Source organism: Syngnathoides biaculeatus, chromosome 22 (genome assembly GCF_019802595.1).
Source record: "Syngnathoides biaculeatus isolate LvHL_M chromosome 22, ASM1980259v1, whole genome shotgun sequence".
Classification (NCBI taxonomy): domain Eukaryota; kingdom Metazoa; phylum Chordata; class Actinopteri; order Syngnathiformes; family Syngnathidae; genus Syngnathoides; species Syngnathoides biaculeatus.
This window is the reverse complement of record NC_084661.1, coordinates 4,472,593-4,494,566: the sequence shown is the minus strand read 5'-3', so window position 1 is coordinate 4,494,566 and position 21,974 is coordinate 4,472,593. Positions and strand designations below refer to the sequence as shown.

Sequence of the window (21,974 nt, the reverse complement as noted above, 5' to 3'; positions counted from 1 at the left end):
AAGAGAAATTCTGGAAGGAACTAGATGAAGTAGTTCTGAGCATCCCAGACAGCGAGAGAGTTGTGATTGGTGCAGATTGTAGTGGACATATTGGTAAAGGAAACAGGGGCGATGAAGAAGTGGTGGGTAAGTACGGCATCCAGGAAAGGAACTTTGAAGGGCAGATGGTGGTGGACTTTGCAAAAAGGATGGAGATGGCTGTAGTGAACACTTATTTCCAGAAGAGGGAGGAGGAAGCTCCCGGAAGACTGGACGACAACAGCCAAGGTGATCAGAGAGACAGGCAGGAGAGTACTTGGTGTGTCATCTGGTAGGAAAGGGGAGAAGGAGACTTGGTGGTGGAACCCCAAAATACAGGGAGTCATACAAGGAAAGAGATTAGCGAAGAAGAAGTGGGATACTGAGAGGACTGAGGAGAGGCGAAAGGAGTACATCGAGATGCGACGTAGGGCAAAGGTAGAGGTGGCAAAGGCTAAACAAGAGACATATGAAGACATGTACACCAGGTTGGACACGAAAGAAGGAGAAAAGGATCTCTACAGGTTGGCCAGACAGAGGGATAGAGATGGGAAGGATGTGCAGAAGGTTAGGGTGATGAAGGATAGAGATGGAAATGTGTTGACTGGTGCCGGTAGTGTGCTAAATAGATGGAAAGAATACTTTGAGAAGTTGATGAATGAAGAAAATGAGAGAGAAGGAAGAGTTGAAGAGGCAAGAGTGAAGGACCAGGAAGTGGAAATGATTACTAAGGGGGAAGTCAGAAAGGCACTACAAAGGATGAAAAATGGAAAGGCAGTTGGTCCTGATGACATACCGGTAGAGGTATGGAAGCAATTTGGAGAGATGGCTGTGGAGTTTTTGACCAACTTATTCAACAGAATACTAGCGGGCGAAAAGATGCCTGAAGAATGGAGGAAAAGTGTTCTAGTTCCCATTTTTAAGAACAAAGGGGATGTTCAGAGCTGTGGGAACTATAGAGGAATAAAGTTGATGAGCCACACAATGAAGTTATGGGAAAGAGTAGTGGAGGCTAGACTCAGGACAGAAGTAAGTATCTGTGAGCAACAGTATGGTTTCATGCCGAGAAAGAGTACCACAGATGCATTATTTGCCTTGAGGATGCTAGTGGAAAAGTACAGAGAAGGTCAGGAGGAGCTACATTGTGTCTTTGTGGATCTAGAGAAAGCCTATGACAGAGTACCAAGAGAGGAACTGTGGTACTGCATGCAGAAGTCTGGTGTGGCAGCGAAATATGTTAGAATAGTACAGGACATGTATGAGGGCAGCAGAACAATGGTGAGGTGTGCCTTAGGTGTGACAGAGGAATTTAAGGTGGAGGTGGGACTGCATCAGGGATCAGCTCTGAGCCCCTTCCTGTTTGCAGTGGTAATGGATAGGCTGACAGATGAGGTTAGACTGGAATCCCCTTGGACCATGATGTTTGCAGATGATATTGTGATATGCAGTGAAAGCAGGGAGCATGCAGAGGAACAATTACAAAGATGGAGACATGCACTGGAAAGGAGAGGAATGAAGATTAGCCGAAGTAAAACAGAATATATGTGCGTGAATGAGAAAAGTGGAGGGGGAAGAGTGAGGCTACAGGGAGAAGAGATAGCGATGGTGGACGACTTCAAATACTTGGGGTCAACAATACAGAGATGGAGAGTGTGGTCAGGAAGTGAAGAAACGGGTCCAAGCAGGTTGGAACAGCTGGCGAAAGGTGTCTGGTGTGTTATGTGACATAAGAGTTTCTGCTAGGATGAAGGGCAAAGTTTACAAAACAGTGGTGAGGCCGGCCATGATGTACGCATTAGAGACGGTGGCACTGAAGAAACAACAGGAAGCTGAACTGGAGGTGGCAGAAATGAAGATGTTGAGGTTCTCGCTCGGAGTGACCAGGTTGGATAGGATTAGAAATGAGCTCATTAGAGGGACAGCTGGATGTTTTGGAGACAAGATTTGAGAGAGCAGACTTCGATGGTTTGGACATGTTCAGAGGCGAGAGAGTGAGTATATTGGTAGAAGGATGCTGAGGATGGAGCTCCCGGGCAAAAGAGCGAGAGGAAGACCAAAGAGAAGGTTTATGGATGTGGTGAGGGAAGACATGAGGGCAGTTGGGGTTAGAGAGGAAGATGCAGGCGATAGGCTAAGATGGCAAAAGATGACACGCTGTGGCGACCCCTAACGGGACAAGCCGAAAGGAAAAGAAGAAGGTGCTACCAACCTGAAGACTGACCTCCTCAGGGGGGGAGGAAGCTTTGCATTTTACCATCGTTAGCATAGCATATTTGTTGCTACTGCACCAAACATCAGAAACAACTGCCCGTGAGTTTATTTTGATTTAAAGGAAGACAAAAAATGTCGACTACAAGGGCAAGTTGTGCAGCAACTTTCAAAACAAATGTGTCATCACTCCAGCCGATGACACGACCAAACCGGAAGCAAAACAACGTGGGTTGAAACTATGTAGTACAATCATACGATCATTAAAAAAAAAAAAAAATAGTGCACCCAATTGAAATGCTTGTGTTTTTAAAAATGTCCATTATGCTCATTTCTACGTAGTTTCAGCTCTCGTTTCGATAGCAACCTGACGTGATGAACATTGTGGCCGAACAGGGGCAAGAGGCTGCACTGTTAGCAACATCCTCTCAAAGCGCTGACAATAATGAGGAATAAAGGGAACCAAGACTCTTAGGATTCAAAAAATGTTTCCTCACAAACGCCATGGATGGCACATAGGATGACATGCTGTGGCAGGAAAATGGGATCACTGTTCATGAATCCAGGAGGGATCAGAACTGGACCAAGTCATCAATGATGAATTTGACATTGATGCACAAAGGAGATAAGTCAGATGCTTCTTTTGAAGTCTTGACCAAGGATGTGTAATGTAGTGGGTAATCTTCACTATGCACAAACGTTTTATGTACAAATATGGAATGGAAAAAATGTATAAGTTAAACATCGTAAAATAATTTAATTATTTAAGACTGTAATATGTGTTATCAACCGTATTAAAAAATGTTATGCCATCGTTGACCATTTATTTTAGTTGGTTGAGGGATTCTGTTCTAACAATTGCAGGGACCATAACAAGCATGTCCTGTGGCCTGTCCCGAGATATATATTACCACTGCATCAGTACATGCACAAAGATTATTATTAATTATTGTTGCACAGATGATTTTTTTGAAAAACAATTTAAGTAAAAACAATAAAAGTGCAAAACTAGCAGAATACAAATACAGATAATTCCTCATATTTTGAGCATATAGATTGCAGCAAATTGGTGGTGTGCATTGTTCATTAGTAGAAGGGTTTTCCTGATTTTTTTAGGTCAACTTTGTGGGTGCGCATTACACTAGAGAACGGATTATACTTGAGAAATTATGGTCGATAAACTTTGTGGGTAAAAACGTTCATTGAATTGGTGACATTTTTTTGTGTGGGGGAATTTTTTAATTGTAGAAAATCTAGCAAAAGAAGAATAGGTTCATCTGAATATTTGTAATTTTTAATGGGAAGAATGTGAAACCTTTCAATTAAATATTTCATAGGAAATGAATGGGGATTTTTGTGGGGGGAAAATGTTGAACCGTGGGAAACTGGTAATTTTGGATGAAAAAGTACAATGCCGCATTCTGTAAATTTTTTGAAATTTGATGTTGTAACGGTGTGAATTAGAAGCCGAAAGAAATTCATACAGTGGAAGTAGTTACATGCCAGAGTTGTGGGCACAAAAAAAAAAAAAAACAATAGTATACTGGCACTAGATTGCAAATTCAGAAAAAATTGAGTGTGAATGCAGATGTTATTGAATCATTTGGAATGACAGAATGACGGTGAATACAGTGTGCCCTTGCCTTTCGTGGTTCGTCATGAGCAGCCCCGCATATTCATGGGTTTTGCTCTCAATTTTTTTTTTCATAATGTACCATAGATTCACGACCTTAAGGTGCAGTTAGAAGTCTTAAACTATCTCCTAAATAGACGGGGGCCCTAATAATGTGGTGTGCCTTATGAGTTCAAAAATCTGTAAATAATTTGTGACTAGTTTCATGAAGTACATTTGAACACACTGGTTACATTGTTACCATGGTAGCTAGAATGTGTTTAGCATGTATCTAAGCTATCAAATAGATGGCGCTATCAAGACAGTGGTGAACAAATGCAATTTTACATTAGCATGCTGCCAGTATGCTGGGAGGATGTAAATAGCATTTAAAGTGCATGTTTTTTGTCAATTATTTCTTCAGCCATTGTTTTATTTGTTTTGTTATTTTCTAATATTGCTATTCTGTTTGGAATGCAGCCCTATGGGAGCACAAGCCAGTGCAATCTGTAGGCCGGTCCCAAGCCAGGATAAATGCAGAGGGTTGTGTCAGGAAGGGCATCCGGCGTAAAACTGTGCAAAGACATATAAGCGTTCATCTAAAGAATCCCATACCGGATCATTTGTGGCACGGCTTAGCAATGCCCGTTAACCTGCAGGGCGTTGGTGAAAATTCAGCTACTGTGGGTCCAAGACAAAGAAGAGGAGGAAACTTGATTCATTGACAGAATAATGAAGAGGAACGCACAGAGCCTACAACTGAGTGTAGGGACTTTGAATGCTGGAACGATGACAGGCAAAGCTCAGGAGTTGGTTGACAATATGATTAGGAGAAAGGTTGATATATTATGCATTCAACAGAGCAGGTAGAAAGGTAGTCAGGCCTAAAAGTTTAGGAGCGGGGATTAAATTATTTTACCATGGAGTAGATAGTAAGAAAAATGGAGGAGGGATGATTTTAAAGGCACAGCCGGCTAGGAATGTCTTGGGGGTGAAAATAGTATCAGATCGAGTGATGAGGCTGAAAATTTAAATTGAGGGTGCTATGTATAATGTGCAGCTATGCCCCACAGGTAGGATGTGACTTGAAGTTGAAAGAGAAATTCTGGAAGGAAATAGATGAAGTAGTAGTTCTGAGCATCCCATACAGAGAGAGAATTGTGATGGGGGCAGTTTGTAATGGACATGTTGGTGAAGGAAACAGGGGCGATGAAGAAGAGATGGGTCAGTATAGCATCCAGGAAAGGATTTTTGAGGGACAGATGGTGGTGGACTTTACAAAAAGGATGGGAGTGGCTGTACTGAACACTTCTTTCAAGAAGAGGCAGGAACATATAGTGACCAACAAGAACAGGATAGAAGTACACATGTGGATTATATCTTGTGCAGACGATGTAATGTGAAGGAGGTTACTAACTGTTAGGTAGTGGTAGGGGAGAGTGTAGCTCAACAGCATAGGATGGTGGTGTGTAGAATGACTCCGGTGGAGGGTAGGAAGGTCAAGATGACAAAAGTGTAGCAGAGAACCATGTGGTGGAAGCTGAGAAAGGAATAATGTTGCGCAGCCTTTCGGAAAGAGGTTAGACAGGTTCTCAGTGGAAAATAGGAGCTCCTGGAAGACTGGACTATTACAGCCAAGGTACTCAGAGAGACAGGCAGGGGAGTACTTGATGTGTCTATTGGTAGGAATGGGGAGAAGGAGACTTGGTCACTCCAAATTACAGGAGGTCATACAAGGAAAGAGGTTAGCGAAGAACTGGGACACCGTGAGGACTGAAGGAGAGGCAAAAGGAATACATTAAGAGTCGACATAGGGCAAAGGTAGAGGTGGTGAAGGCTAAACAAGAGGCATATGATGACATATAACACCAGGTTGAACACAAAAGAAGGAGAACAGGATCTCTACAGGTTGGCCAGACAGAGGGATGGAGATGGGAAGGATGTGATGCAGGTAAGGGTGAGGACTAAGATGGAAATATGTTGACTGGTCCCAGTAGTGTGCTAAATAGATGGAAAGAATATTTTGAGAAGTTGATGAATGAAGAAAATGAGAGCGAAGAAAGAGTAGAAGAGGCAAGTGTGACGGACCAGGAAGTGGCAATGATTAGTAAGGGGGAAGTGAGAAAGGCACTAAAGAGGATGAACAATAGAAAAGCAGTTGGTCCTGATGACAAACCGGTGGAGGTATAGAAGCAACTTGGAGAGGTAGCTGTGGAGTATTTTACCAACTTATTCAACAGAATACTAGTGGGCGAGAAGATGGCTAAAGACTGGGGGAAAACTGTTCCCACTTTTAAGAACAAAGGCGATTTGCAGAGGTGTGGAACTATCGAGGAATAAAGTTGATGAGTCACAACCTGAAGTTATGGGAAAAAGTAGTGGAGGCGAGATTCAGGACAGAAGTAAATATCTGTGAGCAACAGTATGGTTTAATGTCTAGAAAGAGTGCCACAGTTGCATTAATTGCCATGAGGATGCGAGTGGAAAAGTAGAGAAAAGGTCTGAAAATTTTGTGTCTTTATGGATCTAATGAAAACCTATGACAGAGCACCAAGAGAGGAACTGTGGTACTGTAAGTCTGGTGTGGTGAAGAAATGTTTGAATAGTACAGGACATGTAAGAGGGCAGCAGAACAGTGGTGAGGTGTGCCGTAGGTGTGAAAGAAGAATTTAAGGTGAAGGTGGGACTGCATCAGGTATCAGCTTTCAGCCCCTCTCTGTTTGCTGTGGTCATGGATATGCTGACAGATGAGGTTAGATTGGAATCCCGGTGGACCATGATGTTCACAGATGATATTGAGATTTACAGTGAAAGCAGAGAGCTGGTGGATGAACAATTAGAAAGATTGAGGCATGCACTGGAAAGGAGGGGAATGAAGATTAGCCAAAGTAAAACAGAATACAGTATATGTGTGTGAATGAGATGGGTGGAGTGGGAAGAGTGAGGCTACAGGGAGAAGCGATAATGAGGGTGGATGACTTCAAATACTTGAGGTCAACAATCCAGAGCAATGGTGAGTGCGGTGAGGAAGTGAGGAAACGGGTTATAAAACTATTACTATAAAACTATGGTGAGGCCAGCCATGATGTATGAATTAGAGACGATGGTAATGAAGAGACAACAGGAAGCTGGAGCTGGAGTGTCCGGAAATGAAGATGTTGAGGTTCTCTCTAGGAGTGAGCAGATTCCATAGACTTAGAAATGATCTTTTTAGAGGGACAGTCAAAGTTGGATGTTTTGGAGACAAGCTTCGCATCTCAATATATTCCTTTTGCTTCTCCTCAGTCCTCTAAGCATCCCACTTCTTCTTCGTTCATCTCTTTCCTTGTATGACTTCCTGTATTTTTGGGTTCCACCACCAAGTCTCCTTCTCTCCTTTTCTACCAGAAGACACCTCAAGTTCTCTCCTGCCTGTCTCTTTGATCACCTTGGCTGTAGTCATCCAGTCTTCAAGAAGTTCCTCCTGTCCATTGAGACCCTGTCTCACATCTTTCCAAAAGGCTCACAAGATTCTTCCTTTCTCAGCTTCCACCACATGGTTCTCTGCTCTACTTTGTCTTCTTAATCTGCCTACCAACCACCAGAGTCATCCTACACACCATCATCCTATGCTGTCGAGCTAAACTCTCGTCTGCACAAAATATAATCTACCTGTGTGCATCTACCTCCACTCTTGTAGGTCACTCTATGCTCTTGCCTATTATGGAAAAAAAGTGTTCCTGCAGCCATTTCCATCCATTTTGCAAAGTTCACCACCATCTGTCTCTCAAAGTTCCTTTCCTGGATGCCATACTTACCCACCACTTCTTCATTGGCCCTGTTTCCTTCACCGACATGTTCACTACAATGTGCACCAATCACAACTCTCTCTCTGTCTGGGATGCTCAGAACAACTCCATCTATTCCCTTCCAAAATTTCTCTTTCACTTCTAGGTCACATCCTACCTGTGAGGTATAGCCACTAATCACATTATACATAACACTCCCAATTTCAAATTTCAGCCTCATCACTCGATCTGATAATATTTTGACCTCTAAGACATTCTTAGCCCACTCTGCCTTTAAAATAAGCCTACTCCATTTTTCTTCCAATCTACTCCATCGTGAAATAATTTAAACCCTGCTCCTAAACTTCTCGTCTTATTACCTCTCCATTTCCTCTCTTGGATGCACAATATACCAACCTTTCTCCTAATCATGTCAACTAACTTCTGAGCTTTTCCTGTCATAGTTCCAACATTCAAAGTGCCTGCAGGTTGGAGGTGCCAGGGGTGGGCGTTGTTAACCAGGGCCAGTATGGGATTCTTTAGATGATATGATATGATATTTTTTTGGCACAGTTTTACGCCAGTTGCCCTTCCTGAAGCTACCCTCTGCATTTATCCGGGCTTGGACCGGCCTACAGATTGCACTGGCTTGTGTCCCCATACGGTTGCATTATTTTAAGGTATAGGATCAAAGTGTGAACTGACAAAAAAATTAAAATAAATAGAGCCAACATACAGGAAGGGAGGGCATCCGGCGTAAAAACTGTGCCATACAAATATGAGCGTTCATCTAAAGAATCCCATACCGGATCGGTCGTGGCCCGGGTTAACAACGCCCGCCCCCGGCACTGCTAACCTGCAGGGCGTCGGTGGAAATTCAGCTACTGTGGGTCGAAGACAAAGAAGAGGAGGAAACCGGATCCAGCGTCAGAAGAAAAAGAGGAATGCACAGAGCCTACAACTGAGTGTAGGGACTTTGAATGTTGGGACTATGACAGGAAAAGCTCAGGAGTTGGTTGACATGATGATTAGGAGAAAGGTTGATATTCTGTGCATCCAAGAGAGCAGGTGGAAAGGTAGTAAGGCTAGAAGTTTGGGAGCAGGGTTTAAATTATTCTACCACGGAGTAGATGGAAGAGAAATGGAGTAGGGGTTATTTTAAAGGAAGAGCTGGCTAAGAATGTCTTGGAGGTGAAAAGAGTATCAGATCGAGTGATGAGACTAAAATTTGAAATTGAGGGTGTTATGTATAATGTGGTTAGCGGCTATGCACCACAGGTAGGATGTGACCTAGAGTTGAAAGAGAAATTCTGGAAGGAACTAGATGAAGTAGTTCTGAGCATCCCAGACAGCGAGAGAGTTGTGATTGGTGCAGATTGTAATGGACATATTGGTAAAGGAAACAGGGGCGATGAAGAAGTGATGGGTAAGTACGGCATCCAGGAAAGGATCTTTGAAGGGCTGATGGTGGTGGACTTTGCAAAAAGGATGGAGATGGCTGTAGTGAACACTTATTTCCAAAAGAGGGAGGAACATATAGTGACCTACAAGAGCGGCGATAGAACCACGCAGGTAGATTATATTTTGTGCAGACGATGTAATCTGAAGGAGGTTACTGACTGTAAAGTAGTGGTAGGGGAGAGTGTAGCTCGACAGCATAGGATGGTAGTATGTAGGATGATTCTGGTGGTGGGTAGGAAGATTAAGAAGACCAAGGTAGAGCAGAGAACCATGTGGTGGAAGCTGAGAAAGGAAGAATGTTGTGCGGCCTTCCGGAAAGAGGTGAGACAGGCTCTCGATGGACAACCGAAGCTCCCGGAAGACTGGACGACGACAGCCAAGGTGATCAGAGAGACAGGCAGGAGAGTACTTGGTGTGTCATCTGGTAGGAAAGGGGAGAAGGAGACTTGGTGGTGGAACCCCATAATACAGGGAGTCATACAAGGAAAGAGATTAGCGAAGAAGAAGTGGGATACTGAGAGGACTGAGGAGAGGCGAAAGGAGTACATCGAGATGCGACGTAGGGCAAAGGTAGAGGTGGCAAAGGCTAAACAAGAGGCATATGAAGACATGTACACCAGGTTGGACACGAAAGAAGGAGAAAAGGATCTCTACAGGTTGGCCAGACAGAGGGATAGAGATGGGAAGGATGTGCAGAAGGTTCGGGTGATTAAGGATAGAGATGGAAATGTGTTGACTGGTGCCGGTAGTGTGGCTAAATAGATGGAAAGAATACTTTGAGAAGTTGATGAATGAAGAAAATGAGAGAGAAGGAAGAGTTGAAGAGGCAAGAGTGAAGGACCAGGAAGTGGAAATGATTACTAAGGGGGAAGTCAGAAAGGCATTACAAAGGATGAAAAATGGGAAGGCAGTTGGTCCTGATGACATACCGGTAGAGGTATGGAAGCAATTTGGAGAGATGGCTGTGGAGTTTTTGACCAACTTATTCAACAGAATACTAGCGGGCGAAAAGATGCCTGAAGAATGGAGGAAAAGTGTTCTAGTTCCCATTTTTAAGAACAAAGGGGATGTTCAGAGCTGTGGGAACTATAGAGGAATAAAGTTGATGAGCCACACAATGAAGTTATGGGAAAGAGTAGTGGAGGCTAGACTCAGGACAGAAGTAAGTATCTGCGAGCAACAGTATGGTTTCATGCCTAGAAAGAGTACCACAGATGCATTATTTGCCTTGAGGATGCTCGTGGAAAAGTACAGAGAAGGTCAGAAGGAGCTACATTGTGTCTTTGTGGATCTAGAGAAAGCCTATGACAGAGTACCAAGAGAGGAACTGTGGTACTGCATGCGTAAGTCTGGTGTGGCAGAGAAGTATGTTAAAATAGTACAGGACATGTATGATGGCAGCAGAACAATGGTGAGGTGTGCCTTAGGTGTGACAGAGGAATTTAAGGTGGAGGTGGGACTGCATCAGGGATCAGCTCTGAGCCCCTTCCTGTTTGCAGTGGTAATGGATAGGCTGACAGATGAGGTTAGACTGGAATCCCCTTGGACCATGACGTTCGCAGATGATATTGTCATATGCAGTGAAAGCAGGGAGCATGCAGAGGAACAATTGGAAAGATGGAGACATGCACTGGAAAGGAGAGGAATGAAGATTAGCCGAAGTAAAACAGAATATATGTGCGTGAATGAGAAAAGTAGAGGGGGAAGAGTGAGGCTACAGGGAGAAGAGATAGCGAGGGTGGACGACTTCAAATACTTGGGGTCAACAATACAGAGCAATGGAGAGTGTGGTCAGGAAGTGAAGAAACGGGTCCAAGCAGGTTGGAACAGCTGGCGAAAGGTGTCTGGTGTGTTATGTGACAGAAGAGTGTCTGCTAGGATGAAGGGCAAAGTTTACAAAACAGTGGTGAGGCCGGCCATGATGTACGGATTAGAGACGGTGGCACTGAAGAAACAACAGGAAGCTGAACTGGAGGTGGCAGAAATGAAGATGTTGAGGTTCTCGCTCGGAGTGACCAGGTTGGATAGGATTAGAAATGAGCTCATTAGAGGGACAGCCAAAGCTGGATGTTTTGGAGACAAGATTCGAGAGAACAGACTTCGATGGTTTGGACGTGTTCAGAGGCGAGAGAGTGAGTATATTGGTAGAAGGATGCTGAGGATGGAGCTGCCAGGCAAAAGAGCGAGAGGAAGACCAAAGAGAAGGTTTATGGATGTGGTGAGGGAAGACATGAGGGCAGTTGGGGTTAGAGAGGAAGATGCAGGAGATAGGCTAAGATGGCAAAAGATGACACGCTGTGGCGACCCCTAACGGGACAAGCCGAAAGGAAAAGAAGAAGAAGAAGATACACATGAATGCTTTATAGCATTCACACAATTACTATTTACAGTACATGTAATACATGATTAAGTACAATACAGCATACATCAATATTTGATTTTTAAAGAATGGATTATTTTTATGTCATGAAATGATGATTTGATCATAAGGAGGACAAACAAGAACTCAGAACTGTCTTACAAAATTACATATGGTCCTCCATTTTACCTATGTTGCCCCGAGCCACTGTGTGAATTGTGTATCAAGGATACACCTGCTTATCCTCATGAGAGTAAGCGGAGTGCTGGAGCCAATCCCAGCTGTTATTAAGTGGGATGCAGGGTACAGCCTGAACTAGTTGCCAGCCAATTGCAGTGCACATGGAAATAGACAACAGCCGCACTCATAATCACACGGGGCAGTTCTGAGTTTCCAATAAATGCATGTTTTTGGGATGTGGAAAGAAATTGAAGTGCCCGGAGAAAGGCCACACAGGCACAGGGAGAACATGCAAGCTCCGCACAGGCTGGGCCAGGATTTGAACCTTGGTCCTCAGAACTATGAGGACAACGCTTTACAGCTGTGCCAATGTGCCGTCCATCTGTATTTTTTTTTTTTTTAAACAAAACTGTACCATATATGTCTTCATCACTTTTGCTGTTGTAGAGTGAGAAGTTGTTGAACTGGGTGATGTGAGGTTCAAGGAAGGCAACAGGGAAGGCTGTTGAGAAAGCAGCCAAACATTTTCCTAATGCTGGGCGATGTCTGGAGGAGACAGGGTTAATTGGAAAATTATGCATCAATACATCAACAAATTTCTAAAAAGTATGTCACTATGTGATGACTATTTGTTCAACAAGTGTAGACAGTCTTATTACTACTGATTTGCAACTTAATTTGTTACAGTAAATATATTTTTACAGTGTTGAATGTTTCAATAAATTATCAAAGCAAACTCAAAGATTGAAATGTTTTTTTTTCTGCTCAGGTTGGTTGGTGGCCATGCACCAAATGTGTTGGGAATGGCCTGCAAAAACAATAGGGTTTGGGTTTCAAAGACAAAGCTTTAGAGTTTCATGTGCAATTAATTCCTCCTTAATCACACCTGGTGGCGGTGTAGTACTTGCGTCATCACAGCTGCCTTGGGAAGTCTGACAGTTTGGGATAATTTTAGGAGTGCTTGTGGACATCGTTAGCCCTGATTGAAATAGATTCTGTGATAGCGGGATTAGGTATGTGGGTGGTGGTGAGTGTGTGTGTGTGTTGGGGGGGGGCTGTGTGATGTCTCCCCTGAGTGGATGGATCACTGCCACCCCAACCTTGCATGCCACTGTTTCTGCTACATGGTCTTGTTTCAATAATACAACAAAAAGGGCATATGGACGTGTAGATGAAGCTGTTATTATATACATACCTCTCTACATATATGCTTTCATTGGTTCCCAGAGAGTAGAGGCTATTAAGGATTCTGTAGCAGGAAACCTGGATCTCATCCACTTAGAAATGAAGAAAAGTACAAAAATGTGATTAAATTTGTGGGTATTGTTATGAATACTTGTTAATGAATTCTATTTAGAATTAGCTGTCAAAGTTGAAAATCTTTCCTTTTCTGAATGGCTCTATGCTATGGTTGGTGTTCTGCATTATGCTAAAGGTGTAAGACATATGAAGGTCCATTCAGGACATAATTCAGAATTTGCTCTCAACACTTATGACTGAAAGGCTCTTGTCCACAAGATTGAAATGCTCTCATACACATTGAGTGTTTTTTATTTTACTCATATTTGCTTGTATAATGGTGTGTTAAAATCCCAGTGAAACACTAAAACTGAATTCCTTGCACTTATATGTACCACTGAAACGCTCAGACTACTGCAACACTTTCAGTACAGGCTTCCCTTGCTACTTTGCACTTCACTTTTTGCAGCTTCAGTGCTTTGCGTCCAACCTTTCGCTGAATCATCATGTCAAACAACTCCTGGGGTTTTCCTGTCATAGTTTCAATATTCAAAGTCCCCACATTCAATTCTAGGCTCTGTGTTTTCCTCTTCTCTTTCTGCCATTGAACCCGCTTTCCACCTCTCCTTTGTCTCTGACCTACAGTGGCTGACTTTCCACCGACACCCTGCAGGTTCACGTTGCCAGGAACCGATGTTGTTACACAACTACAATGGCTCCATTGTGGGATCTTTAGATGGACACTCGTATTTGTTTTCCAAAGTTTTAAGACACATGCCCTTCCTGACGCAACCCTCTTATTTATCTGGGTTTGGGAATGGCTTACAGTTTGCACTGGCTTTTGCCACTGAGCAGGCTGCATTCCTAAATATAGATGAAAAAAAACATGTATATACATACACAGTAGATCTTCTCCAAAATTGTTCTTTCCAATGTGTTCAAACAAGGAAGACAGGATAGGAAGGAGGCCAAAGGTGGTATAGTTGATGATCTGAGGGACTCCTCGGGGCTGTTCTTTGCTGTGAGTAAATTGGCCAAGTTTCAGATTTTCTTGAGTCTTCTCCAGAGCCTCTGCTGCATTGTTGAAGAAGGACTGCAGTGCTGCCTTGGTTGACTCCAAGCCTGTCTTCATCACTGTTCTAATATAGGAAAGCATTGAAATATTTATTTTTTAGTTTTTGTCATCGTTCTTTGCAGTTACAAAGATGTTTCATTGAAATCCAGAATATTTGTTACGTCAAAGGATACAAAACTTTGAATATAATACAAAGACAAGACATTTAATGTTCAAACTGATTAACTTTATTTTTAATATTGTTGCTAATATTCATTCCTTTAGAATTGAATGCCTACAACATCTTCCAAAAATTATGGGTTACGTTTACCACCTTTCATTTTAAAATACTCAAAAAGTATTTTGGGATCTAAGGACACTAATTGTTGAAGCTTTGTTGATTGAATTCTCACATTTTTGTTTGTTGTCCAACTTTATTTTCTGAATAATCCTTTGACTTATTTTGAGTTTCATAATGCTCAACACATTTCTTAACAGGTCTTGTTCAGCTCCATGGCCATGAAGAATTTAGTGAATCTGTATGGTTTTTATGCTGGAACAGTTATGCTGTGTAACAGGGGAGTTTTGAAATAAACTTAAATTCTTGTTTATTATTATTTTTTTGACACTTTTTGAAAATGCATCCAGAAAATGGTCCTCAACTGGCGACCATTGTTCCTGAACTGTGATCATATGTGGTGGGGTGTCGTGCCATAAAATTGGCCAGAGTGGTGGGGGTGAAGCAAGACTGACAGAGGACACATTTGTCAGATTTATGCAGCCTATGGCAGTCAGAGACAGCTTCAGTGATGTAATCAGTGATATGGAAACCGGTGAGAGCCAGGCTCATGCAACCCAGGACAATTAAAGTGCAAGTTCTCAAGGAAGGAAGAGAAACTTTTGCTCGTCAGGAGAACGTGGGATGTGTCACCATCCCCAACCCGTTCTCGTCACATCTCCATGACGCCTATTTTTATTTACTTAGGGCAGTCCGAAACGTAACAAACACAGCAAACGGAATAAGCAACATAACCTTAAGCAGGTGTGTGACAAGCAATGCAAATGTGAGTCAATAAACAAAGTAACTGAGCCAAATAAAGAGAAACAAGTCTGGCCACATCCTCCATTGAAACGCCGAGCACTTGTGTCACATCTCCGTAACGTCCTCTCTCCATATTGGTCTTGTGACATCATCGTCATCATCCTGGTCATGACGCCTCCGTCTCTGCACTTGAGTGCTTCGAATGTAATGCTTGTAGCACATCTTTCTCTGTTGCATCATATGATTCAAGTATTCAAGCAAAAACCATTAAAGGAAAAACAAGGGCTGAATATGTACTTTTAAGAAAAAGAGCATTAAAAACCAAATGAGAGTAAATACGAGATTATGTACAATTAATTCAACAACATTTTCAATGGTAGTTGGGAGGTGTGGACTGCTGGCTGGCCCGTCTAGTATTCACACCCTTTTACAACAATGGAATGCTTTTGTAACATATCCAGAATGTGGCTTGCCATTGTCTGACTGAAATAGTGATGTCCTGAAAAATTAATTGCTTGAATGGTTGCATATGTTTCTCTAAAACCTATACAAACTCTTTTGGAAAAAAAAAAAAAAAAAAAGAATATCATGGAAAACTTAATTTATTTCCATATCTCTATGCAAAAAGTTAAACTTGGATTGATTACAGACTCAGGCACAACAATTTCAACCAAATCGACTATCTCTATTTATTTTTACATAACTTGGGCTTCTAGCTCATGAAACCCACAAAATCAAGAATTCCACAAATTTGAATACTGTTAAGAAATCAGCCCTATTTTGGAGGCCTTCAATGGTTTAAACTGAATGTCACACGCTAATCATTTACTAAACTGAAAGCACAGGTTTCCCCAGGTGTCATTAAATTGCTTCAATTTGGTTCATTTGGGTTTAATACGGGAAGACGGTAATCTTAATATCTTAACAGAAAATTATCATTGATACCCTCCATGGGTAAGCCATAAAAGTTCATAGCTCAGGAGGCTGGCTGTTCACAGAGTATTGTGTGCAAGCATATCAATGGAAAGTCTAGTATAAAAAGAGATTACCATGGACTTCAGTGGATTGCCAAAAAGATTCAGGAATTTTAGCATCAATCCAGAAAGAGTGGCAGGACGCGGGTGTCACAGCTTCAAAAACCACTACATTCAGACACATCCAGGGAATTGGCTAGAACTGTTGGGTTCCTCAGGTCAAGTCACTTCTGAGCCTGAGCAAATGTAGGAAGCGTCACAACTGGGCCAAAGAGAAGAAGGACTGGACTATTGGCTAGTGATCCCAAGTACTATTTTCCAATGAAAGTGAAGTGTGCCTTTCATTTGGGGCTGAAGGTCCAATGTTTGGAGGAAGACTGAAAAACAGAACCCAAGCTGTATGAGGTCCAGCGTGAAATAGTCAGTCAATCATGAAATGGGGTGCAAAATACAATGCAGGTGTTGGCAAACTCTGCTTTCTTAAATCGAAAGTCATTACAGTCTACAATAATTTTTTACAGGAGTTCATGAAGATCTATATGAAGATGCAGATTATTCTTCCAGCAGGACCTGGCAACTGGCCAGCCCACCAGAATCACCAAAACCTGGTTAGAAAAAGAGAGAGGAGAGCCCACCTCAGAGACCCAAGATTCTTCTTCCTCGTGGGAAGACGTGTCAGTGGAATTGAGGAGCGCTTCAAAGTATTCTCCCCACCGACTCAACATCCTGATTCAAGGTCAGCAGTGACCAGGCCCCACTATCCACAGTGTTGGTCACTGCTTCCATCTAATAAGACACAGAATTGTGGATAAGAATTTCCTCAAAGCTGTCCAGAAGTTGCTGTCCTTGCCCTCTCCAAACCCACGGCCGAGTTTCCTCAGCAACCATCAAAGCTGATTTCCCCTTGATCAACCAGTACAGATCAGCTGCCTCAGGAGTCCTACATGACAAAATGATATGATAAGACTCTTTCTTCACCTTGACAGCAGCCCTTACCACTAGTGTCTTCCAACGGGTTTGGGGATTGCCGCCATGACAATACCGACTACCGATGGCCATAGCTCCGGTCAGCCGCCTCGGCAATAGAGGCGCAGAACATGGTCCACTCATACTCATAGTCCCTTGGCTCCTCCGAGATGTGGGTGAAGTGTTACTGGATGTGGGAGTTGAAAAACCTTTGAAGGGAGATTCTGCCAGACGTTCCCAGCAGACACTCATGAACATTTAGGCCTGCCACCTCAGGCCATCATCTTACTCACCTCCAATTGGTTGTCATTGGACAGCTCTGACCCTCTCTTCAACTGAGTGTCCAAGACATGCGGCCAGATGACATGACCATAAAGTCAATCATTGAACAGCCACCTGGGTTGTCCTGGTGCCAAGTGCACATATGAAAGCCCTTCTGCTTGAACATGATGCATACATTTTTGGACAATCCGTGGTAAGCACAGAAGGGCAATAAGAGAACAAGAAGACCATTTGGGGTCTGATCAGGGGCCATTCCTCCCAATCACATCTTTCCAGATTTCATTGTCATTCCCCACATGAGCATTGAAGTTGCCCATCAGAACGATAGAGTTCTCAGTGAGAGCACTCTCTAGCACCCACTCCAAGCACTCCAAAAAGTGTGAGTACTCTGAATTGTTGCTTAGACCAAAGGCACAAACATGTCAGGAACTGCTGTCTCACCATTAGGTGACCAGGAGGAGACCTTTTTTTCCACCAGGGTGAACCCCAAGATACAGGCACCGAGCCGTGGGGCAATATATAAACCCACACCTGCCCGATGCCTCTCACCATGGGCAACTCCAGAATGGAAAAAAAAAAAAAAAAAAAAAAACTCCTCTCAAGAAGACTGGTACTGGAGCCCGAGCCATTTGTGGAGGAAAGCATGACTAGTTGGAACTTCTTAGCCTCACAAACCAACTTGGGCTCCTTTCCTGCATTAGAGTTGACATTCCACATTCCTAGAGCCTCTTTCTATAGACTTTGGCCACCACTGAACTCACACTGCATCCGATCACAATGGCCCCTCCCAGAAGTGGTGACACCGTGGGAAATGGAACCCACATGACCCTTTTGGGCTGTACTCGGCTGGGGCTCATGGGTTCAGGGTCTGCCACCAGGCACTCACCTTCAAGTCCCACCTCCAGGTCTGGCTCCAGCTGGGGGCCTCGGTAACCCATGTCTGGGCAAGGGAAACCAAAATCTATTGTTTTTATTCATCATAGGGGTTATGGAACCACGCTTTGTCTGGTCTATCACCGAGAACTTTGCCATGGGTGACCGTACTCAGAGTGTGAAGCACCACACGACCTAGCTCCTAGGATCATTTGGAAACCTGCTCCACCACAATAAAGTAATAGCTCAAGGTGGGAAAAATAACCCAATAAATATTTGTAATTATTTAAATTGTGGGGGCCGAGTCTATCATCTGTGAAAGTGTAATTTTTTTGAATGGAATTATGGAAATAAATAAACATATTCAAAAAAATTTGGAAAGGGTTTGTATGTACCTTTCAGCATTATTGGTTCTTTCTTTACATATGTGCAAGTTACCCATGCTATGTGGACTACCACACCCTATCATCACATTTTATGGCTTTTGAACTTTGTGCCAATAGAAATCCAGATATTCCTTTTCCCCGTTGGTCCGCAGAACACAAAGTTCATGATTTCCAAAAACAGTACAACATTTGGACTTGTTATACCACAGGAATCTGTTTCACTTGGCCTCAGTCCATCTCCGATTAGCTCGGCCCCAGAGAATCTGGCGGTGTTTATGGGTGTTGTTGTGATATGACTTTAATTTTGCATGGTTTTAACTTGCATTTGGGAATGTAACGAGGAATTATGTAAACTGAAAATGTTTTTCTCAACTCATCCTGAGCCCATATCACAATATATTTTTTTTATATTGATGCCAGCTATTAATGCAGTGGGTTTGAAGGTCATGGACATTCAATATTGGTTTTTGACCTAGCCACATACATTTACAGATTTGTCGAGATTCTACGACTCTTTTGATGGACTGTAGATTGATGAAATCCCTGTATTCACTCACCTGTTTCCAAATAATCTGTTCAGCCATGGAATTTTCCAAACAGGTGCTTTTTTTTAAAGCATTCCTCAACATTCACAGTCTTTTGTTGCCCCTCTCCCACCTTTTTTGGAACATGTTTCAGGCATCAAATAAAAAAAAAAAAACAGAGAAAATTTGCTTGAATAAATTAACATTAATCAGTTTGGATATTAAATACAGTGAAGAAAACAAGTATTTCAAGACCCTGCTATATTGCAAGTTCTCCCACTTAGAAATCCTTGGAAGGGTTTGAAATTTTTATCACAACTACATGTCCACTGTGAGAGAGATAATCTAAAATGAAAAATCCAGAAATCAGAATGTAGGATTTTTTGTAACAATTTATTTGTGTGATACAGCTGCAAATAAGTCTTTGAACACCTGAGAAAACCAATGTTAATATTTGGTACATTAACCTTTGTTTGCAATTGACCCCTCCGTGGCTATTGCGCAAGCCGCGTCACTGACCAATCAGAGGCCAGAGATCTGCATAAACCAAAGCCCCTTTTTGCTCCCGCCATTTTCTCAGACAACATTGCATAGTCCAGTATAGGTTTTGTTAGTGTTTCGTCGCGTATTTGGGTTATTTAACAAAAAATATGGTTAAGAGGTGTAGTCACGGACTTTGTAATAGTGACGACAGGTATCCTGAAAGATTAGTTGGTGGAGTTCGATTCATACCCTTTCCAAAACCGAAGACCCAGTACGAAAAATGCCTTCAATGGATCAAACTTTGTGGAAGACCGCATCATCAACTAAATCCATCTAATATCAACCGGAACAGATATGTTTGCACAAAGGTATGCGTTATATTTGATTTTCAATACATGTCTCGTATAAATGAATTCGAAGTTCTTCACTAGCATAACATTGCTAGGTGTGAACGATTGACACACTTATTCTTTGTTGAGAGATATTTAGTGATGATCCGACTGCACAAACGTGTCGCTTTGTTGCCGGCTCGCTGCGGAAGCTTAACCAGACTGTGTTTGCACGAAGATATGCCCGATATTGGATTTTCAATACACGTCTCGTATAAATGAATGAGACGTTCTTCGCTAGCATAACATTGCTACGTGTGAACGATTGACACACTTATTCTTTGTTGAGCGATATTTAGCGATGATCGGACTGCACAAACGTGTCGCTTTCTTGCCGGCTCGCGGCCGAAGCTTAACCAGACTGTTTGCATGAACATATGCCCCACATTTGATTTTCAATACACGTCTCATCTAAATGAATGAGATGTTCTTCGCTAGCATAACATTGCTACGTGTGAATGATTGAATGAAATCAGAAGCATGGCGTCTCTCTCAGTTAAGAATGTATTGTATTTAGAATCTATAATATATCGTTGATTTGAATGAAATTAGAAGCATGGAGTCTGTCTCAGTTAAGAATGTATTGTATTGTATTGTATTTGCCATTTTTACTGTTTGTCTTACGTCAGCGCACGTGGCCTGACGTCACTTCAGGAGGCGTGGTTAAGTGCCCTGTACGGAGGGGTCAATTACAGAGGTCAAACGTTTCCTGTAGTTGTTTACCAGGTTTGCACACACTTCAGGAGGGATTTTGGCCCATTCCTCCACACAGATATTCTCTAGATCAGACAGGTTAATGGGCTGTCACTGAGAAACATCGAGTTTCAGCTCCTTCCAAAGATTTTCTATTGGGTTTAGGTCTGGAGACTGAATAGGCCACGCCAGAACCTTGATATGCTTCTTACGGAGCCACTTCTTGGTTTTCCTGGCTGTGTGTTTCAGGTCATTGTCATCTTGAAAGACCCAGCCACGACCTATCTTTAATGCTCTGACTGAGAGAAAGAGGTTGTTCCCCCAAATCTCACAATAAATGCACGCAGTCATCCTCTCCTTAATACAGTGCAGTTGTTCTGTCCCATGTGCACAAAAACACCCCCAAAGCATGATGCTACCTCCCCAATGCTTCACAGTAGAGATGGTGTTCTTGGGATAGAATTCATCATTCGCCTTCCTCCAAAAACGGTTAGTGGAATCATGACCAAAAAGTTCCATTTTGGTCTCATCTGACCACAAAACTTTCTCCCATGACTCTGTATCATCCAAATTGTCATTGGCAAACTTAAGACAGGCCTTGACATGTGCTGGTTTAAGTAGGGGAACCTTCCATGCCATGCATGATTTCAAACAATCACGTCTTAGTGTATGACCAACAGTCATCTCGGAAACGGTGGTTCCAGCTCTTTTCAGATCATTGACCAAGTCCTGTTGTGTAGTCCTGGGCTGATTCCTCACCTTTTTAAGCATCATTGAGACCCCACAAGATGATATCTTGCATGGGGTTCCACTACGATTGAAATTGACCGTTATGTTTAGCTTCTTCCATTTTCTAATGACTGCTCCAGCAGCGGAACTTTTTTCACCAAGCTGGTTGTCAATTTCTCCATAGCCCTTTACAGCCGTGTGGAGTTGTACAATTTTGTCTCTGGTGTCTTTGGACAGCTCTTTGGTCTTGGCCATGTTACAAGTGGACAGGTGTCTTTTTGCAGCTAACGACCTCACACAGGTGCATCTTATTCAGGATAATACATGGAGTGGAGGTGGACTTTTAAAGGCGGACTAACTGGTCTTTGAGGGTCAGAATTCTAGCTGATAAACAGGTGTTCAAATACTTATTTGCAGTTGTTTCACACAAATAAATCATTTAGAAAATCATACATTGTGACTTCTGGATTTTTCTTTTTAGATTATCTCTCTCACAGTGGACATCCACATACAATGAATCCAGGCCCCTCCATGATTTCTAAGTGGGAGAACTGGCAATAGAGAAGGGCGTTCAAATACTCATTTTCTTCAATGTATCTTGTATTTGTAGTGAATGCAATTGAAAATAGTTTGAAAAGGATTTTCAAATCATTGTACAGTGGTACCTTTATTGCAAATGTCTCTAGTAAAAGTAAAAAAAAAAAAATCAGGCTATGAAACACCTCCTCGGAACAA

At 42.5% G+C, this 21,974-nt stretch overlaps 1 protein-coding gene across 1 annotated transcript in view; it reads right to left on the bottom strand.

The window, feature by feature from the left end:
* Positions 1-21,974, bottom strand: part of ryr2a (ryanodine receptor 2a (cardiac)) — a 407,989-nt gene that overhangs the window by 173,175 nt on the left and 212,840 nt on the right. Inside the window, 3 exon segments of the mRNA XM_061810997.1 lie at positions 12,021-12,151; positions 12,801-12,882; positions 13,745-13,983. Of these exon segments, the coding sequence (XP_061666981.1) occupies positions 12,021-12,151; positions 12,801-12,882; positions 13,745-13,983 (452 nt within the window).